The sequence below is a fragment of the Lipotes vexillifer genome, unplaced genomic scaffold, assembly GCF_000442215.2.
Source record: "Lipotes vexillifer unplaced genomic scaffold, Lipotes_vexillifer_v1.1 scaffold232, whole genome shotgun sequence".
NCBI lineage: Eukaryota > Metazoa > Chordata > Mammalia > Artiodactyla > Lipotidae > Lipotes > Lipotes vexillifer.
This window is the reverse complement of record NW_006793997.1, coordinates 613,432-634,680: the sequence shown is the minus strand read 5'-3', so window position 1 is coordinate 634,680 and position 21,249 is coordinate 613,432. Positions and strand designations below refer to the sequence as shown.

Sequence of the window (21,249 nt, the reverse complement as noted above, 5' to 3'; positions counted from 1 at the left end):
CATAGGGGGGGGGGGGGGGGTCAGTCAGTGAGCAACCCCCAAGGGAGAAACAGCCGACAAGTTCGAGAACAGGGTTGTTACATATTCAGCTAAGACCCTGGCTGTGCTTAAATACCAGACCTCCCACCCATCTCTCCCAGATTCTGAGTAAAAATCCAAAAACCGCCTTGTTCCAGTGGAGACAGGCTGTGTGCTACACGGAGTCAACAAATGAGGAACAACATGGGAAATCACACCACAAAAACTTGCAGACAGCTTGAGGAGGGCCCAGGACATGGGGAAAAAGGGGGGTAGGTGACTCAAGACAATGTTGTTTAATTTACAAAAGGACGGAGGCCCAGCCAACTGCAGGGCAGGAGCTGTCACTAGAGCAACAGTGGTCTGCACCTACGAGAGCAGCCGAGACAACGCTAAGTTCAATGTGAGGACACTTGGCATCTGCCGTCTTGGCTGCCCAGCCTTCTCTGCTTAGACCTGCTTCAGGAACAGACTTTAATAAACCTTCCCAAGCCAAGTGGAACTCATTCAGCCACACTGAGCTAGAAAGCCAAATCCTATCACACACAGACTGAAGATACTGAACAGCAAGAGGGGAAAGGCCTGACCGCCACACCCGAATGAGAGCTACCACTGTGAGGACAGGTCAGGGACAATCGCTCAGCCACTCTCCGGAAGCACCCGGTAGATGGCTGAGCACAGTCCTTCCTGACAGCCGAGCAGGCCCAAACTGTAGTGTGATCTCTCAGCAAGATAAAAACGATTGGAGAAGCAGTGGTTGGTTCCTTTTCCACTGGGCAAGTTCTTGCAGTGTGGATTAAGACTGGGAAAGATTTATTTCCGTCGGAATGGGACGTGCCCTGAAGAGCTAACGCAAAATGCAGAATCTTACCGTGTAGGCCTCTTCCGTTACGCATCTCAGGGTGGACTCCATGAAAGGCCAAGTTCACCTGCTGAGGGAAGTGGCCCACCTGAATCACTGCTAACACAGACTCTGTAGGACTCTAGACCTGGCCGATGCTTGTTGGTCAGGGCCCAGGCAGGCCTGCCTCACCTCTGCCCCATGGGGCAGTAGTGGACCCGTGTTCATCTCACCAGCACCCGAACCTCAGTCTTCCTTCCTGACTGGCCTGAGAGTCTCCCTCCACATGCCAGGGGCTGGCTCAAGAATGGGTACGTGACCCACTGCTGGGCAATAAGTTATGACAAAAGGGCTTCTGGAAGTTTCCTTGAAACACAAGAATGTAATGATCTAGTGTCTTCCTCTGTAATGGTCTAGTGTCTTGATACGCTGCCTGGAACTGCTACAGCCATCTTTCCACCAGCCCGATGAAGCCAACACTGAGGATGATGGAGCAGAGAGGAAACATTCGTTTCCTTCACGGGAAGCTGAATCAACCCCCTACGACAGGACAGGACTCCCTGCCACGTGAGAGACTGAATTTCCTGGCTGTCCAGGCCTGCCTGAGACAGGATGTCTGTAGCAGGAGTTCAAGCCAAGTGGTGTGAAAAAGGCCCAATTAGAACTGATATTTTGGGAAGCAAAATGCTAGGTGAATGCAGAGAAGGTGGTCACATGTCACTCGGGTGGCTATACCTGGAGCTTTGTGAGGCTGGCTGTAGCGTCAAGGCTTGGAAACACTGTTCCCAGGCTGACGAGGCAACGCCCTGTCATCCCCACGTCTGTGCCTCCCGGCTTTCGACCTCCTCCAGGGAAGTCGCCTGGGATTCTCCTCCGAGATTGAGAAGAATCCAATAAACACGTCCCTGGGAATTAATGTGCCTTCGGTTCACATGGAGGACTGGCCACCTGCTCTCTCAAACGCCTGTTCAGAATCCAGTTAAAGCAGAAAGATTAAACGCAAGCTTGGCACTGGGGATGGAAGGACGGCAGACGCAAAAGGGAAGGTGGGTTTAGGAGCACATTTCCCAGCAGCAGAGGAAGCTCAGCCGCATCTGCTTGTTGGCAATCCAGACGCCTCTTTGCCTGTGGCTACTCCAAGAAGGGGGAGGGAAAATGAGCTTGCTTCTCCCTGATTACATTAATCCTGCTTCCTGTTTGAGATTTAGGCATGTAAAAAGCTTCTGTTTCCTCAATGGAGACATTTTAATCCTCAATGAGTATTCTGGGTGTAATTCCCTAGAGGGGACATTCAGTGTGGTGAACAGTGACATCAGTCTTGGGGCACAAAAGTACACTTGGCACTTACTGGTTGGGTGACCCCAGGCAATGTTATTACTTCATTCCTGAACTTCAGTTTCCTCATCTATAAGATGGGGATAATAACAGCACCTGTTTCAGAATCATGAAGATTAAATACATTAATGCAAGGGAGACACATATGTGCCTGGCACATAGTAAGCACTAGACAAGTGTGAGCTACTGCTGTTGATACTGTCTTCAACAGGGACGGAAGCTTCACACGGAAAACAGGTTTCAGCCACTCACATGTTCTCCTGGTTCCTGAAACGAGCTGCCCTCACCCCAGTGTGTCCAAGCACATCAACATAGTTGTCCTTTATCTCTGCAGGAGTTCGATTGGAGACAACTGTCCTATGGCTTTCATCTGCGTAAAAGAACCGTTTTGGGGGACAAGACAGGAGAGTTTAATCTTCAAACTTGACTGACTTGGATGCATTCCTGTCAATATAAAAGATTCTGTCCGGAGCTGTGGAGAAGCCGAGGCCGGCCCTTCGGCTGTACTTCCAGCTCATGGCCCGGTCGTAGTCCTGCTGCAGATTCTGTTGCAGGGTGTCGGCCACCTTCTTGCTGAGGGCCATGTTGGGCCTGCTGACCATGTTAGGGGGACGACTGAATGAAGGGGACAGATTTTTAAAGCCACCCATGAGTTTGAGAAATTTCAGTTTCTGTTCCTCATTGTCAAAGCCAGCAGTATCCCATTGGCCAAACTGAGTTCCCTGTGGTAAGAGAAAACAGGTGGTTACTTTGCTGGCTTCCAAAGCATCTTCCTTTCCCCAGCCCCCAGCCTTGCCAGGGAGGATCCAGATGATCAAAGGCTTACTGGGCACCAGGCACAGTGCTTGCAGGCACAGCAGTGGGTTATCTTAACTCCAACCAGAGCCCTGTGAGGAATACGGTTCCCACTCTTCTGATGAAGAAATGGAGGTTTGCAGCTGGACCGGGGGCACAAGCCTACTTGGTAACCCTGCTGGAACTCCATCTCGGATCTGGCCCACACCAGAGCCCACCCTTCACGCTGAGTTGCCCGTCTGCCTTACTCCTTCTCCCCCAATTCACGACAGACAGTACGACACACCTCACCAGCTGGCTACTCATCCATCAGCCTAAGGTTTCTGTCCTTTGGAGGGTGGAGAGGGCAAGCGGGAGTCTGAAATGCATTTCCCTTCGCAGAAGCGCTGCACTTCAGAGCAGGAAAGGAGTGGAGGCCCCAGGAGGTGAAGGGTGACAGGAGTCGGACGCTGAGCTAGCCCAGGAACACGGGGGCCCCGATTCCTGGCCAGAGCCCTCTACAAACCACGCACGAGTCGGCCATGTTTGAGAAAATGCAAGAGAGCCCCTCAGAGCAGTGGCCCAAGAGAAGACTCCCTTCCCTCCCGTGTCTGTGGCCGAGGCCAGAAACTCAGCTCCCCATGAAGACTGTGACTTCGAAGACTCAGGATTGAGCCCTGCCTGCGTCACCCGGGTAAAGTAACTTAACCCCTGAGCCTCAATGTCCTCATCTATAAAATGGGGGCGTAATCGCCCCCGACAGGGCTTCACTGAGGCTCGAATCACGTTTTACACCAACAACTCAGAGCCCAACGCCTGGTTCGCTTTAAGTCCTCGAAAACTGGTCATCTACCCACCCCACCCCACCAGGATTGCTGACCTCTGTGCCGCCTGGGAACTCTCCGCCTGTGAGCCAAATGCCAGCCTAGCACTTATTTTTAGGTCGGCTTTGGGAGAACAGTAAGAACCAGTCACTGCTACAGCTAGCTGCCCTGAGTGAACTGGTGACAAGCTCTCCGAGCTTCACAATGCCCCCAGTACAGGCATTAACAACTGCTTCCCAAGCCTTCACTTTCTAGAAGGAGAGGCCACCTCTGACAGCCCCGCACTGGGTCTGAGGAGAGAGCTGCCAGCGGCTGACCAGTGCTGTGAGCCTGCTCTCACTGGGCTACCGACCCACTGAGAGGGGACCCGGTCTCAAATCCCTACCATGTGCCTCAGCAGTCAAGTGGTCCCAGGTCCCAGGAGGCAGGGCCACCTAAAGCATCCCCAGAAGATCCCAGCCCCTATGCCCCCGGAACACCCTCCTGCTGTCAGGTCCCTCCAGGTATTATTGCCTCTGGGCCACTGCTCTGGATGAACGCTGCCTTGTTTCTGGCCTTCCTCACTCAATCATGGAATCTTATCAGCTCTGCCCAGTTCAAGAGGATAGAGAGAAAGGAGACCCTAGAGGAATGACATAACAAAGCCCCATTCCATACCCCTCTGGGCCAGAGCATGAGTCCCATTTTACAGGTGTGGAAACTGAAGCTCAAAGAAGGGAAGTTACTTGCTAAAGTCTCATAACTATAGAAGGTGGCTGAGCCAGGAGCTGATCTCAGGTCTTTTGATCCAAAGCAACTGTTCTTTTCTGTGCTACACTAGGAAAGCTTAAGACAGTGTTACAAGGAAGCAAGTCCTTCTGTCATCTGGATCCTCTGTCCCCCTCTCCCAAATCCACGTCTATTAACAAGTTCTCCCCTCTGCCCTCTGCCCTCTCCTCTACCCCAGTCCCCGCTGCTCCACATGAATGCCCTCCAGCAGTTCCCACCGCCCTGCACACCGCACCCTCCCATCCCTCTCCAGCCTGGCCTAGCGGTCCCCATGCCATACACTCTCCCGTGCCACCTCCTGGGGCCTGGTTTGGAAACTTCCCATTCCAACTGGAGCAGAGGCCTGCCACCTCTGCCCCCGCCCCTGTCCCAGCCGCTTCCTGAGGGTACCACCCACTGCTGGAAAGAGCTCGCCATCACGTGCCCCCAGCGACTGATGACTGGGACACCCTGCCCGTCCAGAGCCAGAGACAAGGTCCAGGCTGCTTAGCTCAAGCGGCCAGCTCTCCAGGAGGGAGGCAAGCACCCGCTTCCCAAGAAAGGAGAGTAGCTCAGGACGAGCTCTGTGGAGCAGGGAGCTGGCTGGCGGGCGGGAGCTGCTTTGGGGCCAGAGGGACTTGGTCTCCCGCCCCTGCAAGGTGAGGAGGAGACCCCTCGCGGAGCCCAGCGTGAATCTTACCGTCTGCTTCCTGGTGTCAGAAGCTTCCGTCCTGCCTGACTCACGATCGATCTCTTCCTGCAAGGCCTTTCGCCTCACCTGAGCAAGGGAAAGGAAAGGAAAGAGGGCAATTAGACAGCGGTTTCGAGCTTCAAACCCAGGACAGAGAGGAGGTGGGGTGGGGGGGCTGGGGGGGGCTGGGCAGCTTTGTTCTGCTGCAGGCCGGGGGAGGCATCTGTCAAAAATACCCTCTAATCATGTGAGGGGCAATCCCTTGGCCTAAAACATGCAGGCCTCATTCACCCTTCTTTTCCATTCCTTAAGAATGAATCTTCCAGTGGACTGCCCTGGCGGTCCAGTGGTTAGGACTCGGCACTCTCACTGCCAGGGCCCGAGTGGTTCAATCCCTGGTCGGGGAACCCCGTGCGCTGAGTGGTGCGGCTAAATAAATAAATGAATGACTCTTCCTAGACACTGAGGCTTTTCCACCTTTAGCATTAGAAACTCTTCTGTTTGTAAGAGCCACCTGGGGTGGAAATTTTCTCAAAACACATGCCCAAAGCCCTGCCTGTGCAGAAGCTATTGTAGTTAACTTCCTTGCTGACAGCATCGTCTTCTAGAAAGAACACAGGCTCTGGAGTCAGGCACAGGCTAGTCTGAATCCTACCACTGCCATTAACTAGTTGTGTGGAAGTCAATTAATCTTTCTGTACCGTGGTGTATTTATCTGCAAAGAGATGGAAATATCAGCTACCTTGAAGGATAAATGGGAGACAGAGAACTGCGATACTGTGGTTTATAGTAAGAAATATGTGACAAGAAATATATATTTTTAAACTCATCCCCATTCCTGGCACAGAGTTCCAAAATCCCTAGGAATTTCCTAAGTGATGGGAACCATCAAAGTGTCCTTTGTAAAAAAAAAAAAAAAAAAAAAAAAAAAAAGTGTCCTTTGTTATGTTAATTGGGCGACTTTTGTAAGCACCTGAGGACGGGGGCTGGTTGCCAAGAGAACCAACCACCGATGAGAGGGTTGGAACTTTCAGTCCTGACCTCTGGGGAGGGGAGTGGAGGAGGAGATTGAGCTCAGCCACCAAATGGCCAATGATTTAATCAACTGTGCCTCTGTAATGAGGTCTCCACAAAACCCCAAAACGTCAGGGTTCAGAGAACTTCTGGGTTGGTGAACACTGGAGATTTGGGGAGTGGAGCTCTCGGAGAGGACATGGAAGCTCCACGCTCCATCCCACACACCCTGCCCTGTGCGTCTCTTCCACCTGGCTGTCCCTGAGTTATATCCTTTCATAATGAACCAGTAATCTGGCGAGTAAAATGTTTCTCTGAGTTCTGTGAGCCACTCTAGCAAGTTAATTGAAGCTGAGGAGGAGGTCTTTGGAACCTCTGATCTGTAGCTGGTTGGTCAGAAGCACAGGTGACAACCTGGCTTAAGACTGGCGTCTGAACGGCGGGGGGCGGGGGGGACAGGGGTGGGGAGCAGTCTGGCGGGACTGAGCCCTTCACCTGAGCGGTCTGACGGTATCTCCAGATAGACAGCGTCAGACTGAGTTGAACTGCAGGACACCGCGTGGTGTCGGGGAATTGCTGGTTGGTGTAAGAAAGCCCCCAGCCCCACGATGAATTGCTGTGCAGAACGTAAGACAGAGTCCCCGGCACACAGCAGGGACACCTCACACACTGTTACCAGAGAGGCTCAAGGCCACAGTCAGCGCACCAATGACCCTGTGGTTTGATACAGAAGCTTCTAGGGCCCAAGGGTTCAGGTGTGACTTTAGCTGCTCCCAGTTTGTGGCCCCTCCTCTTCTCTTCTAATCTACCACAGGCTGTAACGAGGTGACCATTCGTATAGTTCAAAACTACATAAAACAGGACTTCCCTGGTGGCGCAGTGGTTAAGAATCTGCCTGCTAATGCAGGGGACACGGGTTCGAGCCCTGGTCCGGGAAGATCCCACATGCCGCGGAGCAACTAAGCCCGTGTGCCACAACTACTGAGCCTGCGCTCTACAGCCTGCGAGCCACAGCTACTGAAGCCCACGTGCCACAACTACTGAAGCCCGCGTGCTTAGAGCCCATGCTCCGCAACAGGAGAAGCCACCGCAATGAGAAGCCCGCGCACCGCAACGCCACAACTGGAGAAAGTCCATGCACAGCAACAAAGACCCAACGCAGCCATTAAAAAAAAAAAGAAACTGCATAAAACAAATCCAAAGGGCAGCTGTAGGGATGAGAGAAAATGACGGTATATTCCTAGGTCAGAGTCATGCTGCTGACAGGGAACAATGTGGATGTGCCCTCACTGAAGCGGAAAGCAGCTCACCAGCTAAATGAAAAAAGTGAAAAGAACAGTATACAGAGCATGACTGTACGCTGCTTTAAAATCACACATACACAGTTACAAAGGAAAAATCTAGAAGGATATAACAACCAAGGGTTAACAGTGATTATTATTAGGTGGTAGCAGGGGTCCCCAACACCCGGTCCGCGGGAGGTAAGCGGCGGCCAGTGAAGCTTCATCTGCTGCTCCCTGTCGCGAAACTGGTCCCTGGTGCCAAAAAAGTTGGAGACTGCTGGGTGGCAGGATTTCAGGTTGCTTTGTGGGCAATCTGTATGTCTTCTCTGGAGAAATATCTATTTAGGTCTTCTGCCCGTTTTTGGATGGGCTGTTTTTTTGATATTGAGCTGCATGAGCTGCTTGTAAATTTTGGAGATTAATTCTTTGTCAGCTGCTTCGTTTGCAAATATTTTCTCCCATTCTGAGGGTTGTCTTTTCATCTCGTTTATGGTGTCCTTTGCTGTGCAAAAGCTTTAAAGTTTCATTAGGTCCCATTTGTTTATTTTTGCTTTTATTTCCATTTCTCTAGGAGGTGGGTCAAAAAGGATCTTGCTGTGATTTATGTCATAAAGTGTACATGCCTATGTTTTCCTCTAAGAGTTTGATAGTTCCTGGCCTTACATTTAGGTCTTTAATCCATTTTGAGTTTATTTCTGTGTATGGTATTAGGAAGTGTTCTAATTTCATTCTTTTTTTTAATTTTTTTATTTTTTGGCGGTAAGTGGGCCTCTCACTGTTGTGGCCTCTCCCATTGCAGAGCACAGGCTCCGGACACGCGGGCTCAGTGGCCATGGCTCACAGACCCAGCTGCTCCGCAGCATGTGGGATCTTCCCGGACCAGGACACGAACCCGTGTTCCCTGCATCGGCAGGCAGACTCTCAACCACTGCGCCACCAGGGAAGCCCAACACAATGAACTTTTTACCAGAAAAAGAAAGGGAGAGTTGGGGCAGAAAGCTTCACTTACATTGAGATCATCTGTCACCCAAAACATAAGTTTTCTTTAAAACCGTGAGGTATTTAATAGGCACGAATTCATAAGAAGCAAAGAGGTGGCTGGTGGGCCTTGCCCCGGTGAGCGGCGGGACACCTGGGAGAGGCGCCCAGGGCAGGGGCTGGGCCTGGATGCGTCAGGGCCCCACCTCCATCCTCTCCACCAGCCACTGCAGCCCGGGCCCACATCCCCAAACGACGATGACCTGCAGGAGGCTGGGGAGCCCCTGGTTCTGGGGGGCCTGCGCTCTGTGCCAGGCCCTGGACTGGGCCCTGTCAGCATCATCCTACTGAGCCTCTCCGCCCCAACTACCTCAGCCCCTCCCCTCCAGGGAGAGAGCCCCCCAGTACCCCAAAGGCATTAGGAACTTCCTCGCAGCATCTTGTAGGCCCCCCTCCTTGTAGTTGGCTGCCTTGCAAGCACTCCTCCGTTTCTCTCTCCTGGAGCGGCAGGGCCATGACACGGGCCGTCCCCACACCACACCCTGTTGCTTCTGTCCAGCAATTACTGGCTGACACACTGTGAGGATGCAGGCAGGTGAACGGCTGCCACTTACAAAGCACACGTCTCGGGCAGGCCCCTGCTGAGCGCCTCCCAAACGGCCTCGTTTGGTCTTCACAGCCACCTACATGGGGGTCCCAGGGTCAGTGACTGCCAAAGTAACCTCATTAGTAATGGCCCAAGGCTGTACCTATGCGGTTACTATGCTGTCCTGATAGGCCTTGGGGTCCAGGATCATAAAAATATCCCAATTCTAGAATGTCCAGCTCCCACACAGGATCTGGGCATGACAGAAGCAGAAGCTGGTCCACAAGAGAACAACTTCTCCTAATGCTCCTGTACGACAACTGCATTTCTATATACTAGCAATATATACAACAATAAAAACTGAACTGAAATACTGTTTACAATAGCATCAAAAATATAAAATACTTAAGGAAAATTTGACAAAAGATGTGCATGACCTGTACACTGAAAACTATAAAACAATACTGAGAGAAACTAAAGACCTAAATAAATGGACAGAGATGCCATGTTTATGGATCAGAAGCCTTCATACTGTTAAGATGTCAATCCTCCCCAAATTTGTCTGTAGATTCAAGGCAATCCTAATCAAAATCCCAGCAGCAATTTTTGGTAGCAACCAACAAGGTAATTTTAAAATTTATACAGAAGCGCAGAGGACCTGAACTAGCCAAAGCAACTTTAAAAAGAACAAATGCTAGAGACTTATACTACCTAATTTAAGACACTATATAGTTACAATAATCTAGACAATGAAGTATTAGTGTAAAGATAGACACACAGATCAATGAAACTCAACAAGAGTCTAAAAACAGACCCACACCACACACACACACACACACACACACACAAGCACGGTCAACTGATTTTTTACAAAGGTGCCTAGTCAATTCAATTGAGAATTTAAAACTTTTTTTTTTTTTTTTTCGGTACGCAGGCCTCTCACTGTTGTGGCCTCTCCCGTTGCGGAGCACAGGCTCCGGACGCGCAGGCTCAGCGGCCACCGCTCACGGGTCCAGCCGCTCACGCAGCATGTGGGGTCCTCCCAGACTGGGGCACGAACCCGTGTCCCCTGCATCGGCAGGCGGACTCTCAACCACTGCGCCACCAGGGAAGCCCCTAAAACGTTTTTAACATCAAAATAATGCTAGAAACATTGGACAGCCAATAACAAGGAACAAGTTATTGATACATGCAACAATACAGATAAAGCTCAGAATGATTATGCTAGGTGAAAGAGGCCAGTTTAAAAAAGAGCACAAACTGTATAATCCCAATTATATACAAATTCTAGAAAACGCAAGCTACGACAGAGAGTAGTGGTGGCTACCTGGGGATGGGAAAGGAAGGGATGGAATACAAAGGGGCACAAGGAAACTTTTAGAAATGATGGGTACGTTCATCATCTTAATTGTTTAGCTGGTTTCCTGGATGCATACATGTCAAAACTCATCGAATTGTACACCTTAAATATGTGCAGATTCTTATATGTCAATTATATTTAAATAAAGTTGCAAAAGAGAAAAAATAAAATAAAAATGCTCCTGAATGGAGGTGGTGACGCATGGGCCGGGCAGGGCACATGCCCACTGCCTGGCTGCAGGTCACAGGGACATGCCTGCCCCCTTTTCCCCCTGCAGTGGTTATGAGGAGGGGAGGCCACAGGATCCCCACCACTGGAGGGGCGGCAGAGGCTGGCCTCGTTGCCTTTGGAGTCCCTGATGCCTCTGGGACCAGGATCTCATGGCCTGCCGGAAGGTGTGTGCGTCTGGGGAAGGGAAGACGCCTGGGAGGACGAGGACCGGTCGTACCTGGTCTATGTGCGCTTCGTCCATGTTGCCCTTCTTTTCCAACACCACCTCCAAGTCCGTGTCTGGCTCCTGCAAAGAGGGCAGAAGGAGTAAGGCTCGAGTGGACGATGGCCTCTGCCCTGGCAGCCCAGCCGGATGAGATCGCAACTGAGTCCAGAAAAGACTCAAGACTGGAGCGCTACGCCCACCCCTATCACCCACAGAACACCTGCCATCCTTTCTCTTCCACGATTCTCCCCAATTCTGTCCTGAAGACTGTGGCCCTGACCTATCTGACAGATGGACGCACTAAGGCTCAGAGAGGTGAAGTGACTATCGTGAGGTTACCCCACAGCTCAGGGACAGGGCTGACACTAACCCAGGTCTCCCGACTCAGGACTAGAGCACAACCTTTCCCGCCAGGGGTCACCTCACTTCCCAGGGTGACACCAAACCAGCAAGAGGAGAAAGGCCAAGGCCCCCATTGACAGTGGGGGAGGAGGGGCTGGCGAGGGCCAGGGACTGCAGAGGTGGGGCTGGGGGCCTGCAGCAAACCCAAATCCCCCCGGTTCTCTCCCCCATACTCTGCCCCAGCCCCCCAGCTCCAGAGTTCTGGTCGGTACCTTCTCTCCTGCCTGGACAACCAGGACAGGCTCTAACTCTGCTTCCCTGCCCCCAGCACTGGTGCATTCCACACAGCAGCTCGGGTACACCCTCAATTTACATCATGCTGCATGTCAACGCTGTCTCAATTAAAAAATAGTAAAACCACCTCAACTGGGCCACACCACCCGTCCCCCAGAACCCTCCAGGGGCCCCATCTCATTTACATGGAAATCCAGACCCCTGTGGCGTCCACAGGCTGCGGGACCCCAGCTGGCCCAGCGCTCGCCATGCCAGCCTCTTTGCTCCTCCCAGGGCCTCTGCACCTGCCGCTCCCTCGGCACAGGCGGCCCCAGCCCCTCACAGGTCTCAGCTCCCACACAGAAGCCTTGCTGGGCCTGCATGGGCCATGCTCTCCCGGGCCACCCTCTCTCAGTGGCCTCAGCCCCTGAGGGACCATCTGACAGTAAGATTCAGGTTGGCCACTTTCCCCTAGTCCCTCAGCAGTGACAACTGCCTCGTCCTCGCTTTGGGTGTGCTCTGCCTGGTACCCTGCATCACCTGTGATGAGCCCTGGGTGGCTCTGTTCGCTCACATCGCCTGCCAGGTCCCAGTGCTCAGCCCGCCTCCTCCCTCCCCTCCCCAGGCAAGGAAGCCCTTCAGGGTGGAGAGCGCATCTCTGCTGTCTTCACCAGGCTGCCATTCCCTCCCTTCCTCCTGGTAACAGGGCCCCGGTATTGCTCTCAGAAACCAGCTCCCCCAGTTTCAGACAGTGGAGTTCCAGTGGGACTGACACCCTCAGCCCTTGCCCACTGGCTTCAGATCTGGGCTTCTGGTTTGTGACCCAACTGAGATCTGGGAGAGCAGTGCTGGGACTTTCCCTGTAATCGTTTTGGAGGAGCCACCCCTCTCCTTTTGGGGGTGGCTTAACTACTATGAAGAAAGCCTGGAGTTGCTGGGACCATCTCACCACGGGGTTGGGGTGGGAAGGAACCTGATATTAAAACCAGCATGGAAAAATACAAAGCCCAGAGCTAGGGAAAGCCACACAGGCATCTCCTGCAATCTAAATCTATTTGATCCCTAAATTGTGTATCCCGAGCGCAGATAGCTATGGACATATTATCTCAAACTATCTGGTTCCTGAGCTTTAGATAGCAAGTGGCAAGAGTTCAGAAGGAGAGGGATTTATCTGAAAAGCTTATTCTAATTAATCCAGATCCTGAGTGCAGATAGTGAGAACTGGGGTAAAGTTTCGATAGCAAGGGATACCTGTATTATTGTGACTATTACACTAGCACCTGGATCCAGCTATACCTGAAGGTAGTCGCTCTCAAACCTTCTAGTTACATGTGTTGATAAATCCCCTTTTCTGACTGAAGTCAGTTTAATCAGGGCTCTGGCAGCTAAAAAGCTGAGTGCCTGTGTGTGTGCACGCACACACACACACACACACACACACTCCCAACTTCCACCCCTATTCTCCCAAAGCAGTGTGCTTCTGAAGGAAGCCTACCTCCTCCCAAGGTTCTCCTGCTACTCTGCTCTCCTGCCTCTGCCTCTTCCTCGTCTGAGCTGGCTCCTCAGTGTCTGCCTGCTCTGCCTTTTTCCTGGACTTCATTTTCTTCTTCTCAGGGGCCTTGGGGTCATCTCCTATTGGGATGTATTCTGGAGCTTCAACTTTGACCGACTTCTTTTTACTCCCTTTCCTACGGCTGCTCTCCGCAGACCTGGAGAGCTCGGGGTGCCCCAGGGGGGTATCTCCCTCCCGGTGGATTTCCTTTTTCTTCTTCATCTTCATGCTGTGCTCCCTGGGGCTCCCCTGCTTCCGTTTCTGTCCCGAGGCTGCCTGCTCAGGGACGCCACCTTTCCCAACTGAGCAAGTGTACAGAGCATCCCTGGCCTCACAGAACCGAGGGTCCGTGGCTGTAGCTCCCTGCGCCTTCTTCTCCTGCTTGTGTTTCTTGAGCTTCGTGCCAACGCTGGTCACCCGCTCGCCCTGCCTGGGGTCTGGGGAGGTCTTCACCCTTGAGCCAGGGGACACGGACCTTCTCTTCTTCTTTTCCCTCCCGAGGGACTCAGATGGACCAAGTGCCTGCTTCCTGGGGCTGGGCGATGGCTCAATCCGTCTGGCACGTAACGTGGTCTCAGGTTCTAGGGGCTCCTCGCAGACGGTGCTGTGACCCTTCTTTTTCTTCTTTTTCTTCATTAGAGGCATTTCGGGTGCCTGCTCTTGGACCATATTCTTCGAGGGTGATGTGGCTCTTGTGGGACAAACCTCCACAAAATAACTGTCACTGTTTAAAGCCGAGTATTGAGTCTCTGGTTCTTTAACTACCTTCTTCTTCTTCCTCTTTTTCTCTGGGAGCCCAAGGCCCAGGTCTCCTCTGTGAGTCTCAGTGATCATTCCTGAAAAAAGAAATGGTACAAGTTATCCCCATGCCAAGCCACCCTGAGTACAATTCCACTAGGTATTACCAAAAGTCACATTTCCTGGAGTGGATGGTCTGAAAGGTTAGGGGCTGGGAAAATGGGCATGATTCCTGTGGAGCAAAGGGAAATATGATCAAAGAAACAGAATGGAGTTTAAATCCTGACGGCCCCACGGTGAAATCCAAGCTGCTCCCTCACCTTAAGTCGATCACCTATCCTCGCTGGGCCTTAACTTCCCCAGCTGAAAATGGGGGGAGATAACACTTCCTTCCTCAAAAAGCTGTTGGAAAGAATAAACGATAATCCATGGAAAGTGCTTGGTACATCATTGATTCCCTTTCCTAACCCCCTTCCTCAAACCTCTTAAGCCTAGTCTTCTCTCCAGAAACATACCCTGTGCCAGCCACTGAGGGCACAACTGCACTCAAGCCACAGGCCAGGCACGGCCCCTGGGGCTTACCTTTTACTGGATGAAGGGGACAGAAATCCTGAGGTCAGCTTCTCTTGCTGACTGTCACCAGAGGCAGTAACTGTGACACAATTAATCCATTCCCTTGCTTCATCTAAAGAGTGCTTCAGCTTTGCGTCTGGAAATTAACTGCCCCCGCCTGCACCGAGGGTGACTTACTCTTCTAATTATCTTCCCGTGCGGCTAGTAATGAGAGCAGCAACAAGGTATGGTGAGGAGCCCCAGCTGGGGCTGAGGACGCCTGCATTCAAATGGTGACTCACATACTCTTGCCATACAGCACTGGCTTCTCCGGGCCTTAGTTTTCCTATCCATAAAAGAGGCACTGAACCAGATCAGATCAGAGGCTAGCGGGGAGGGGGGAAGGGGGAGGGGAGGAGGGGGAGGGGAGGAGGGAGGAAGGAGGAGCCACATCCAGCATACAAGCCTGTTTCACTGTTTTTAATTTTTCAAATAAACTGGCAACATTTAATGATTGGAGAAAACACAGCGCAACCTTGAACACTCAGCTTTTTTTTTTTTTTTTTTTTCCTTTGGCAGGGCTGGGTGGGGGGTCAAGGAGGCGCCTATGAGAAGGGGTTGGATCCTCAAGTACATTTCAGCTTCCAGTTGTACTATGTCTCTCACACCAGTCACCAGCCCAGTTCCTGCTCCCTGGACTAGATGACATGGTGCCACTCAAGGAATCCAGAAACAAATGGCCTCTCACAGGAGCTTTGGACAGTGGGCGGGAAAGGCCAGGGAGCTTCTCCATCCTGCAGCTTTCTTCAGAGCCCAGAGGGTCCATACTGGACCTGCCTCTTAGCTGCTTCAAAATGCCAGGCTAGGCCAGAGCTGTAGCTCAAGTTCACTCATAATTGGCTCTCCAGGAGCACCTGGAGAGCCAAAGGAACACTCACTCGCTTACTCCTGTCTGTCTGGTTTTCTGCTGTATTCCCAGGGCCCAGCTCTATACCTGGCACAGAACGGGTGCTCAATAAATACTCACTGAAAGAAGGAAGGAATGCTAGAGACACAGAGGTGAAAAAGAAATGACTCTGCCATCAAGAAGCAGGTAGGTGTGGGTGGGAAAGACGTGTGTAAACGATGATACAGGTGATAAAAGCAAGCATAGTGGTAAGGTCAGGGTAAGAGAGGTCATCTAATCTGGCCTACCAGTTGTCAGGAAAGTTTCTGAAGGACAGAGGTTTCCAGCTTGGGCAAGTGCAGGATGCCGGTGCTAGTCCCTAAGACAAAGAAACTGAGGTGGGGTGGTAGCGGGGGAGGCGAGGGCTAAAGGGGACAGGCTGGTTGGAACAGATGCCTTGAGATAGCCATGTGGAGATGTTGGTGGACAGGTGGATGAGGCTCAGAGGTGACTGGGCTGACATGGGTGACGTAAATTTAGGAATATATGGATGGTAAGTAAGCCTTGAACAGAACGAGCCTGAGACAGAACCTTAAGGAATACTAATGTTTAAATGGGTGGGCTGAGGAAGAGGGGCCTGCAAAGGAGAGGGAGAAGATGCAGACGTGGAGAGGGTGGAGTCAAGGGCGCCAAGGGTGCCTCAAATGGAGGAGTGGTCTAGAGATCGAATAAGAACAAAGAAGCCATGGGGAGGCTGTCCCCAACTTAATCCCCTTCTCTCTCCATCTCCGCCGTTCAAATCACTGTAGCATCCTCCTCTTTAGCACTGAAGATCCTTCTCTTCAAACCTGAGACCCTAAATGTATTCATTCCTTCAAGGAAAAGGGAAGAGGAAATGAATCTTACAGCTTCTCCTGCGAACGCAAATGCTTTCTCCAAAAGCGCTTTTTAAAGTCTCGCGGTAGCCTCGTGAGGCTCGGTGTGAATAACCCATCTCAGAGACGTGAAAACTGAGACTTGGAGGCTTTTAATTTACTTGCCCTGTGTCCCAAAGCCAGCAAGGGGTAAAACAGGGATTCGAAACCAGCCCGCATAACTTCAGAGCCTGTGCTCTCCGCATAATGGCACCAACACCCCACTCCCACCGCAGGCTCACTAGCAGGAAGCAAGAGAGCCGGGAGGCGAAACTGCCTCCTCAAAGGCTCTACCGCGCCAAAGCTTCCGCACCAACACAGAAGGAGGGATTACGCCGGGTCCCAGGCCCAGCTCCAAGGCGGGAGAACTTGCTGGAGACTGCGGCCTCAGGCCGGGGCGAGCGCACACCGGCGACCGGGGGGGGACTTGAATCTGAGGGTGCGGGTCGCCCTCCAGTCCCTCGGTTCTCCGCGCAAGTCCCCAGGCCCAGTCTCCAGCCCCAGCTCCGTCCGGCCTGGTAGGCGCCCTCCTCACTCACCCGTAGGCCAAACTTCCCCGCCTCCACGTGAGAGCCTACTCCGCCGTGACCCGGAAGTCAATCTCGACTCGCTGGCCCGCCCTCGCAAGATGCGTTTCCTTCCGGGTCGAGGCCTAGCGGGGAGCGCGGTTGCCATGGAAACTGCAGCCATGGCGGCGCCAGGACGGGTGTGCAGCGTCTCTCAGCGCTTGGAACGGGCGCTTTCAACTGAGTCGTTCATCACCGCCAGGACGCCAGGGCCCGTCGTGTCTCCCGTGTCCCTGGATCTGCGCGTCTCGCCGGGACAGGTTGCGGAGCTGCCCGGCAAGAACCTGTGGGAGCAGATCTGCGAAGGTAGGCAGCCCGGGCCGGCCGAGAGGGGCGGGACTCGGGCGGCCAGGTGGGGCCGGCGCTTCCTGGGCGCCTAAGGTGCGTCCGGCGGCTGACGCGCGAGGCCTCCTGGCAGACTCGCCGCGGGCCCGCCGGGCTCCCCATGTTACGTAGGGGAAACAGAGGCTCTGAGAGGCTTGCCCGAGGTTAGGCAGCGCAGCCTCCAGCCTGCATCCATAGTCAGGTCGAAGGCAGAGGAAGGCTGAATAAAGGGGACCAGCTGGTGTGGGCCAGTGGTGCTCAAATCTCATTTAGTGAACAGGAAAGAATCGCTGGGACGGAGATGGGGAGCTTGTTTAAAACATAGGTTCCCAGGCCCCGCCCACAGGGCTCCTAATGGGGTGTAGGGGATCTGCACTTTGAAGGAGCACCCCAGGTAATTTTGATGTAGATAGTCTGTGGCCCACGCGTTGAGCAAGCCTGGTCTAGACAGATTTGGCTTTAATCCTCTTCTTCTTAGCCTTCCTTAAAATTCGTAAGTGGAGTTTGTTTAGTTCACCTTCTTTTTTGGGCCTACATGTACCCTTGATCATGAGGTCCCGCAGTACTCTTCACATAGGTTGGACAGTTTAGGCATACCTCCGAGATGTTGCAGGTTGTGTTTCAGACCACAGCAATAAAGCGACTCACAGGAATTTTTTGGTTTCCTAGTGCATATAAAAGTTATGTTTACACAATACTGCAGCCTATTAAGTGCACAATAGCATTATGTCTAAAAATCACTGTATATGCCTTAGCTTAAAAATATTTTATTGTTGGGGAATTCCTTGGCTGTCCAATGGTTAGGACTCCGTGCTTTCACTGCCCAGGGCCCTGAGGGCCTGGGTTTAATCCCTGGTCGTGAAACTAAGATCCCACAAGCCCTGCAGTGTGGTCAAAAATAAATAAATAAATAAATAAAAATACTTTATTGCTAAAAAATGCTAACCATCATCTGAGCATTCAGTGGGTTGTAGTCTTTTTGCAATACTAATGTCAAACAGCACAGTTCACCATGACAAATGTAATAATAATGGAAAAGTTTGAAATATTTTGAGAATGTCCAAAATGTGACACAGACACAAAATGAGCAAATGCTGTTGGGAAAATGGCACTAATAGACTTGCTTGATGCGGGGTTGCCACAAACCCTTCAATCTGTAAAAAACTCAATACCTTCTAAGTGCAATACAGTGACGCACAATAAAACAAGGTTTACCTGTATTTTACTTATCCTCGGTAAAGTGAGCATAGTAATGGCACCTATTTCAAGGTGTTATGAGGATGCAGCTAAAGTGGCACTTCAGAAAGGGCTTAGCAAAGTGCCCGATTTACACTAAGAGCTCAGTGTATATTGCTCTTAATAATGCTGGATGTTTTTTTTCCTCCCTAAGATTGTAAACTCCTTGAGGTCAGGAACTCGGATTTTTCATTCTTGTGGCTACCATCATTACTTCAACTGTCTGAAACAGCACTGTCCAATAGAACTTTCAACTATGGTAGCCACTAGCCACATATGGGTATTGAGCACTTGAAATGTGATTAATGCAATTTTATAACTGAATTTTTTGTTTTACTTCTAATAAGTTCTAATAAACTTACACAGCTACATGTGGCTAGTGACCACTGTATTGGACAGTGCAGGTCAGTAAATGTTTGTTGAATGGAGGAGAGACTGAATGTACCAGTATATGGGACTAGGTAGAGGGAGAGAGAGCCATGAGTTGAGAGAAGTGGAAAATACAAAGGAAGAAGAGAATAATGGACTCAGAGTTGACAGATGCCCTGGAAGGCCATCTATTTCAACTAGTACCCAGTGCTTGAATTCCTTTTCCTGTGTTGCATTATACCTAGAAAAACCTTTTTCATCTTGAATGTTCTCCTTGTAACTTCTACCCTTTGCTCCTTACCCTCCTGGTGCTATGATCCAAGTTGCTAGTCACTCTACCATTATGAAAACACCCAAATAGAAGGTTGTTTTTGTGGCTGTCTTTTCCCCAGAGCTTTCACTTCTCCAGGCCAAACAGCTCTTCATAATATAATTGACTAGCAGTGTTTTGTCGAGGAAGCTGCTCAACCTCATCTCTAAGAGGGGATAATCCTTGTACCTACCTCACAGGGCTGTTGTGAGGCTGGAATAAGATAGTGTATGCAAAGGTGCTTGCACAGAGCCTGACATTTAGAAAGTGCTCAATAAATGTTCGTTATTGTTGACAAAGAAACATGCTTTGCATTTGTTTTAGAATCATGGAGTTTATTTTTCTCAAACAGGCCTGTAGGGAGAAAGCAAAGACAAAGGGTTTTGTTGCTCTGAAAAGCAAGTGAATTGATGCCACTTACAAAGTGATAGAGTTACAAAAATGAAGTTAATGAGGTCAGAGATAGTGAATTTATACAGACAGGCACTGTAATGATTATTATAACCTGGATGATAGACCCAGTTTCTTCAAACAAACATTCTAACAAATGCAGTTTTCTATAACAAACGTAGTAAATTCAGTTTCTCACAGCAAACATGAAAAATAGGCTTTGTAATAATCCTGTGTTTGAGGTTAAGTATTATATTCTTTTAGGATATTTCCATTTAAAAAGCAAATTATCACAGCAAACAGACCTATCAGAAACTCAATTTCAGGAAAATGAGATACAGAATAGATATTATTAAGACCTTTATTCTGCCTGGCTACTGCTGTGTGTGTGTGTGTGTGTGTGTGTGTGTGTGCGCGCGCGCGCGCGCGCGCGCATGCGCATATGATGACTTACTTGTGAAAGTTCTTCCGTTTTCTCATCTTTCCAGTGATAACTAACCTAGGGCTTTTTATTCTCAAAAGCACCTGTATTAGTATCAATAAACGTCTTTCCTGCCAAGGCTTCTAATTAAGTCTTGTAGTTGCTTATGACAATGATTTTTAACTATGGTTTTAACCAGGACTGATTCAAAGTATTTGGAGCTTACAGTCTTTTATTCTGATATTGCTGCTATTCCTGCCATCGGCATCCTTATTATTATTTTTTTATTTTTATTTTTTTGCTGTACACGGGCCTCTCACTGTTGTGGCCTCTCCCGTCGCGGAGCACAGGCTCCGGACGCGCAGGCTCAGTGGCCATGGCTCACGGGCCCAGCCGCTCCGCGGCATGTGGGATCTTCCCGGACCGGGGCATGAACCCGTGTTCCCTGCAATGGCAGGCGGACTCAACCACTGCGCCACCAGGGAAGCCCGGCATCCTTATTATTGCCGTTGGTTCATCACTCCAAACAATAGTCTCTGGCCTCAGCGCTCAGTGCTGTTGTGAAATCAGGTCCCTTCTTCCCACGTGCCAGATAACAACATGGTCCAGTTCTGAATCAATGCTTGTTCCCCCAGCACAGCAGCTGAGCACAGCTGGAGAAAAGTGACACCAGGTGGCTCCCAGCAGTGCTTATCAGTCAACATCCGTAAGTGCCTTCTCCCTTTGCCTGCATCTACTAGTCCCAAGTTTTTACTCCACTCCTCTGACTTGGCATGATACCACTTGGCAGATGGAGGAGGCATTCACTGAGAATAGTCAGGCGATCAAGAGTGGGGAGGGAATCCTCCAGCTTCCTAATACCAACAAACATATTTGCATCTGCTCATATGGAAGAAGTATTTATCCCGCTACCTGCACAGCTCAGCCCTGCATCTGTGCTTTGGCGCCGTCCTCTCGCTATACCAGGATCCTGCTCTATCACTCACCTCTCCACCATCTTTAACTTCTCTACTGGCTTTTCCCTCTAAGCATCCTCTAGTCAGTCATCTTGGTGAAAACCTCTCCCTTGACCCCTGTCATCTAGCTCTTGTCTATCCCTCATACCCTCTCTAGCCAAGCTTCTGGAAAGAACTCGTGTTCGCACCACTGTCATTCCCATTCCCTTATCAACCCATGAGCTCCTACTTCATGGCTCCAGTGAAATCATTCTCATGCATGAATCATATCTACCAGTACTGGGAGTTATTTTAACTGCTAGACCAGGCATGACCCCAGGCACTGTTCTAAACACCAACAATTACTCTCCATCATAAACTCCACTGCCTAGTCCAGAAATCAGATTCATCTTGCATGCTTCCCTTTCACTTTCCATGATCCCTACATTCATTCTCCAATCCCTATCGATCCTACTGGCTCAGCATCTCCTGTAACCCCCAGCTCCTCAGCCCCTAGCTCTCGTGGCCCTTAGCACTCCCTGTTTGGTTGCTGC

The 21,249-nt window shown here is 50.9% G+C and overlaps 2 protein-coding genes across 2 annotated transcripts in view; one reads left to right on the top strand and one right to left on the bottom strand.

The window, feature by feature from the left end:
• Positions 1-2,604: 2,604 nt before the first annotated feature.
• On the bottom strand, positions 2,605-16,834 carry KNOP1 (lysine rich nucleolar protein 1). The gene is made up of 5 exons (XM_007466921.1): positions 16,684-16,834; positions 12,998-13,890; positions 10,900-10,968; positions 5,240-5,317; positions 2,605-2,916 (listed from the first exon to the last, which is right to left on the bottom strand). The coding sequence occupies exons 1-5, from the start codon at positions 16,832-16,834 to the stop codon at positions 2,605-2,607; spliced, it is 1,503 nt and encodes a 500-aa protein (XP_007466983.1).
• IQCK (IQ motif containing K) overlaps positions 16,833-21,249 on the top strand; it is a 43,674-nt gene continuing 39,257 nt past the window's right edge. The window contains exon 1 of the mRNA XM_007466922.1: positions 16,833-17,016. Within this exon, the coding sequence (XP_007466984.1) occupies positions 16,833-17,016 (184 nt within the window). The remainder of the gene's footprint in view (positions 17,017-21,249) is intronic.

Bases quoted from the DNA above. Each gene is read 5' to 3' on its own strand.
- KNOP1 (XM_007466921.1), bottom strand. From the start codon at position 16,834: ATGGCTGCAGTTTCCATGGCAACCGCGCTCCCCGCTAGGCCTCGACCC. The intron at 13,891-16,683 runs GTGAGTGAGGAG...TTCTTTTTTCAG, and splicing joins CGGGGAAGTTTGGCCTACGG to GAATGATCACTGAGACTCAC. The intron at 5,318-10,899 runs GTACGACCGGTC...TCCCTTGCTCAG, and splicing joins ACGAAGCGCACATAGACCAG to GTGAGGCGAAAGGCCTTGCA.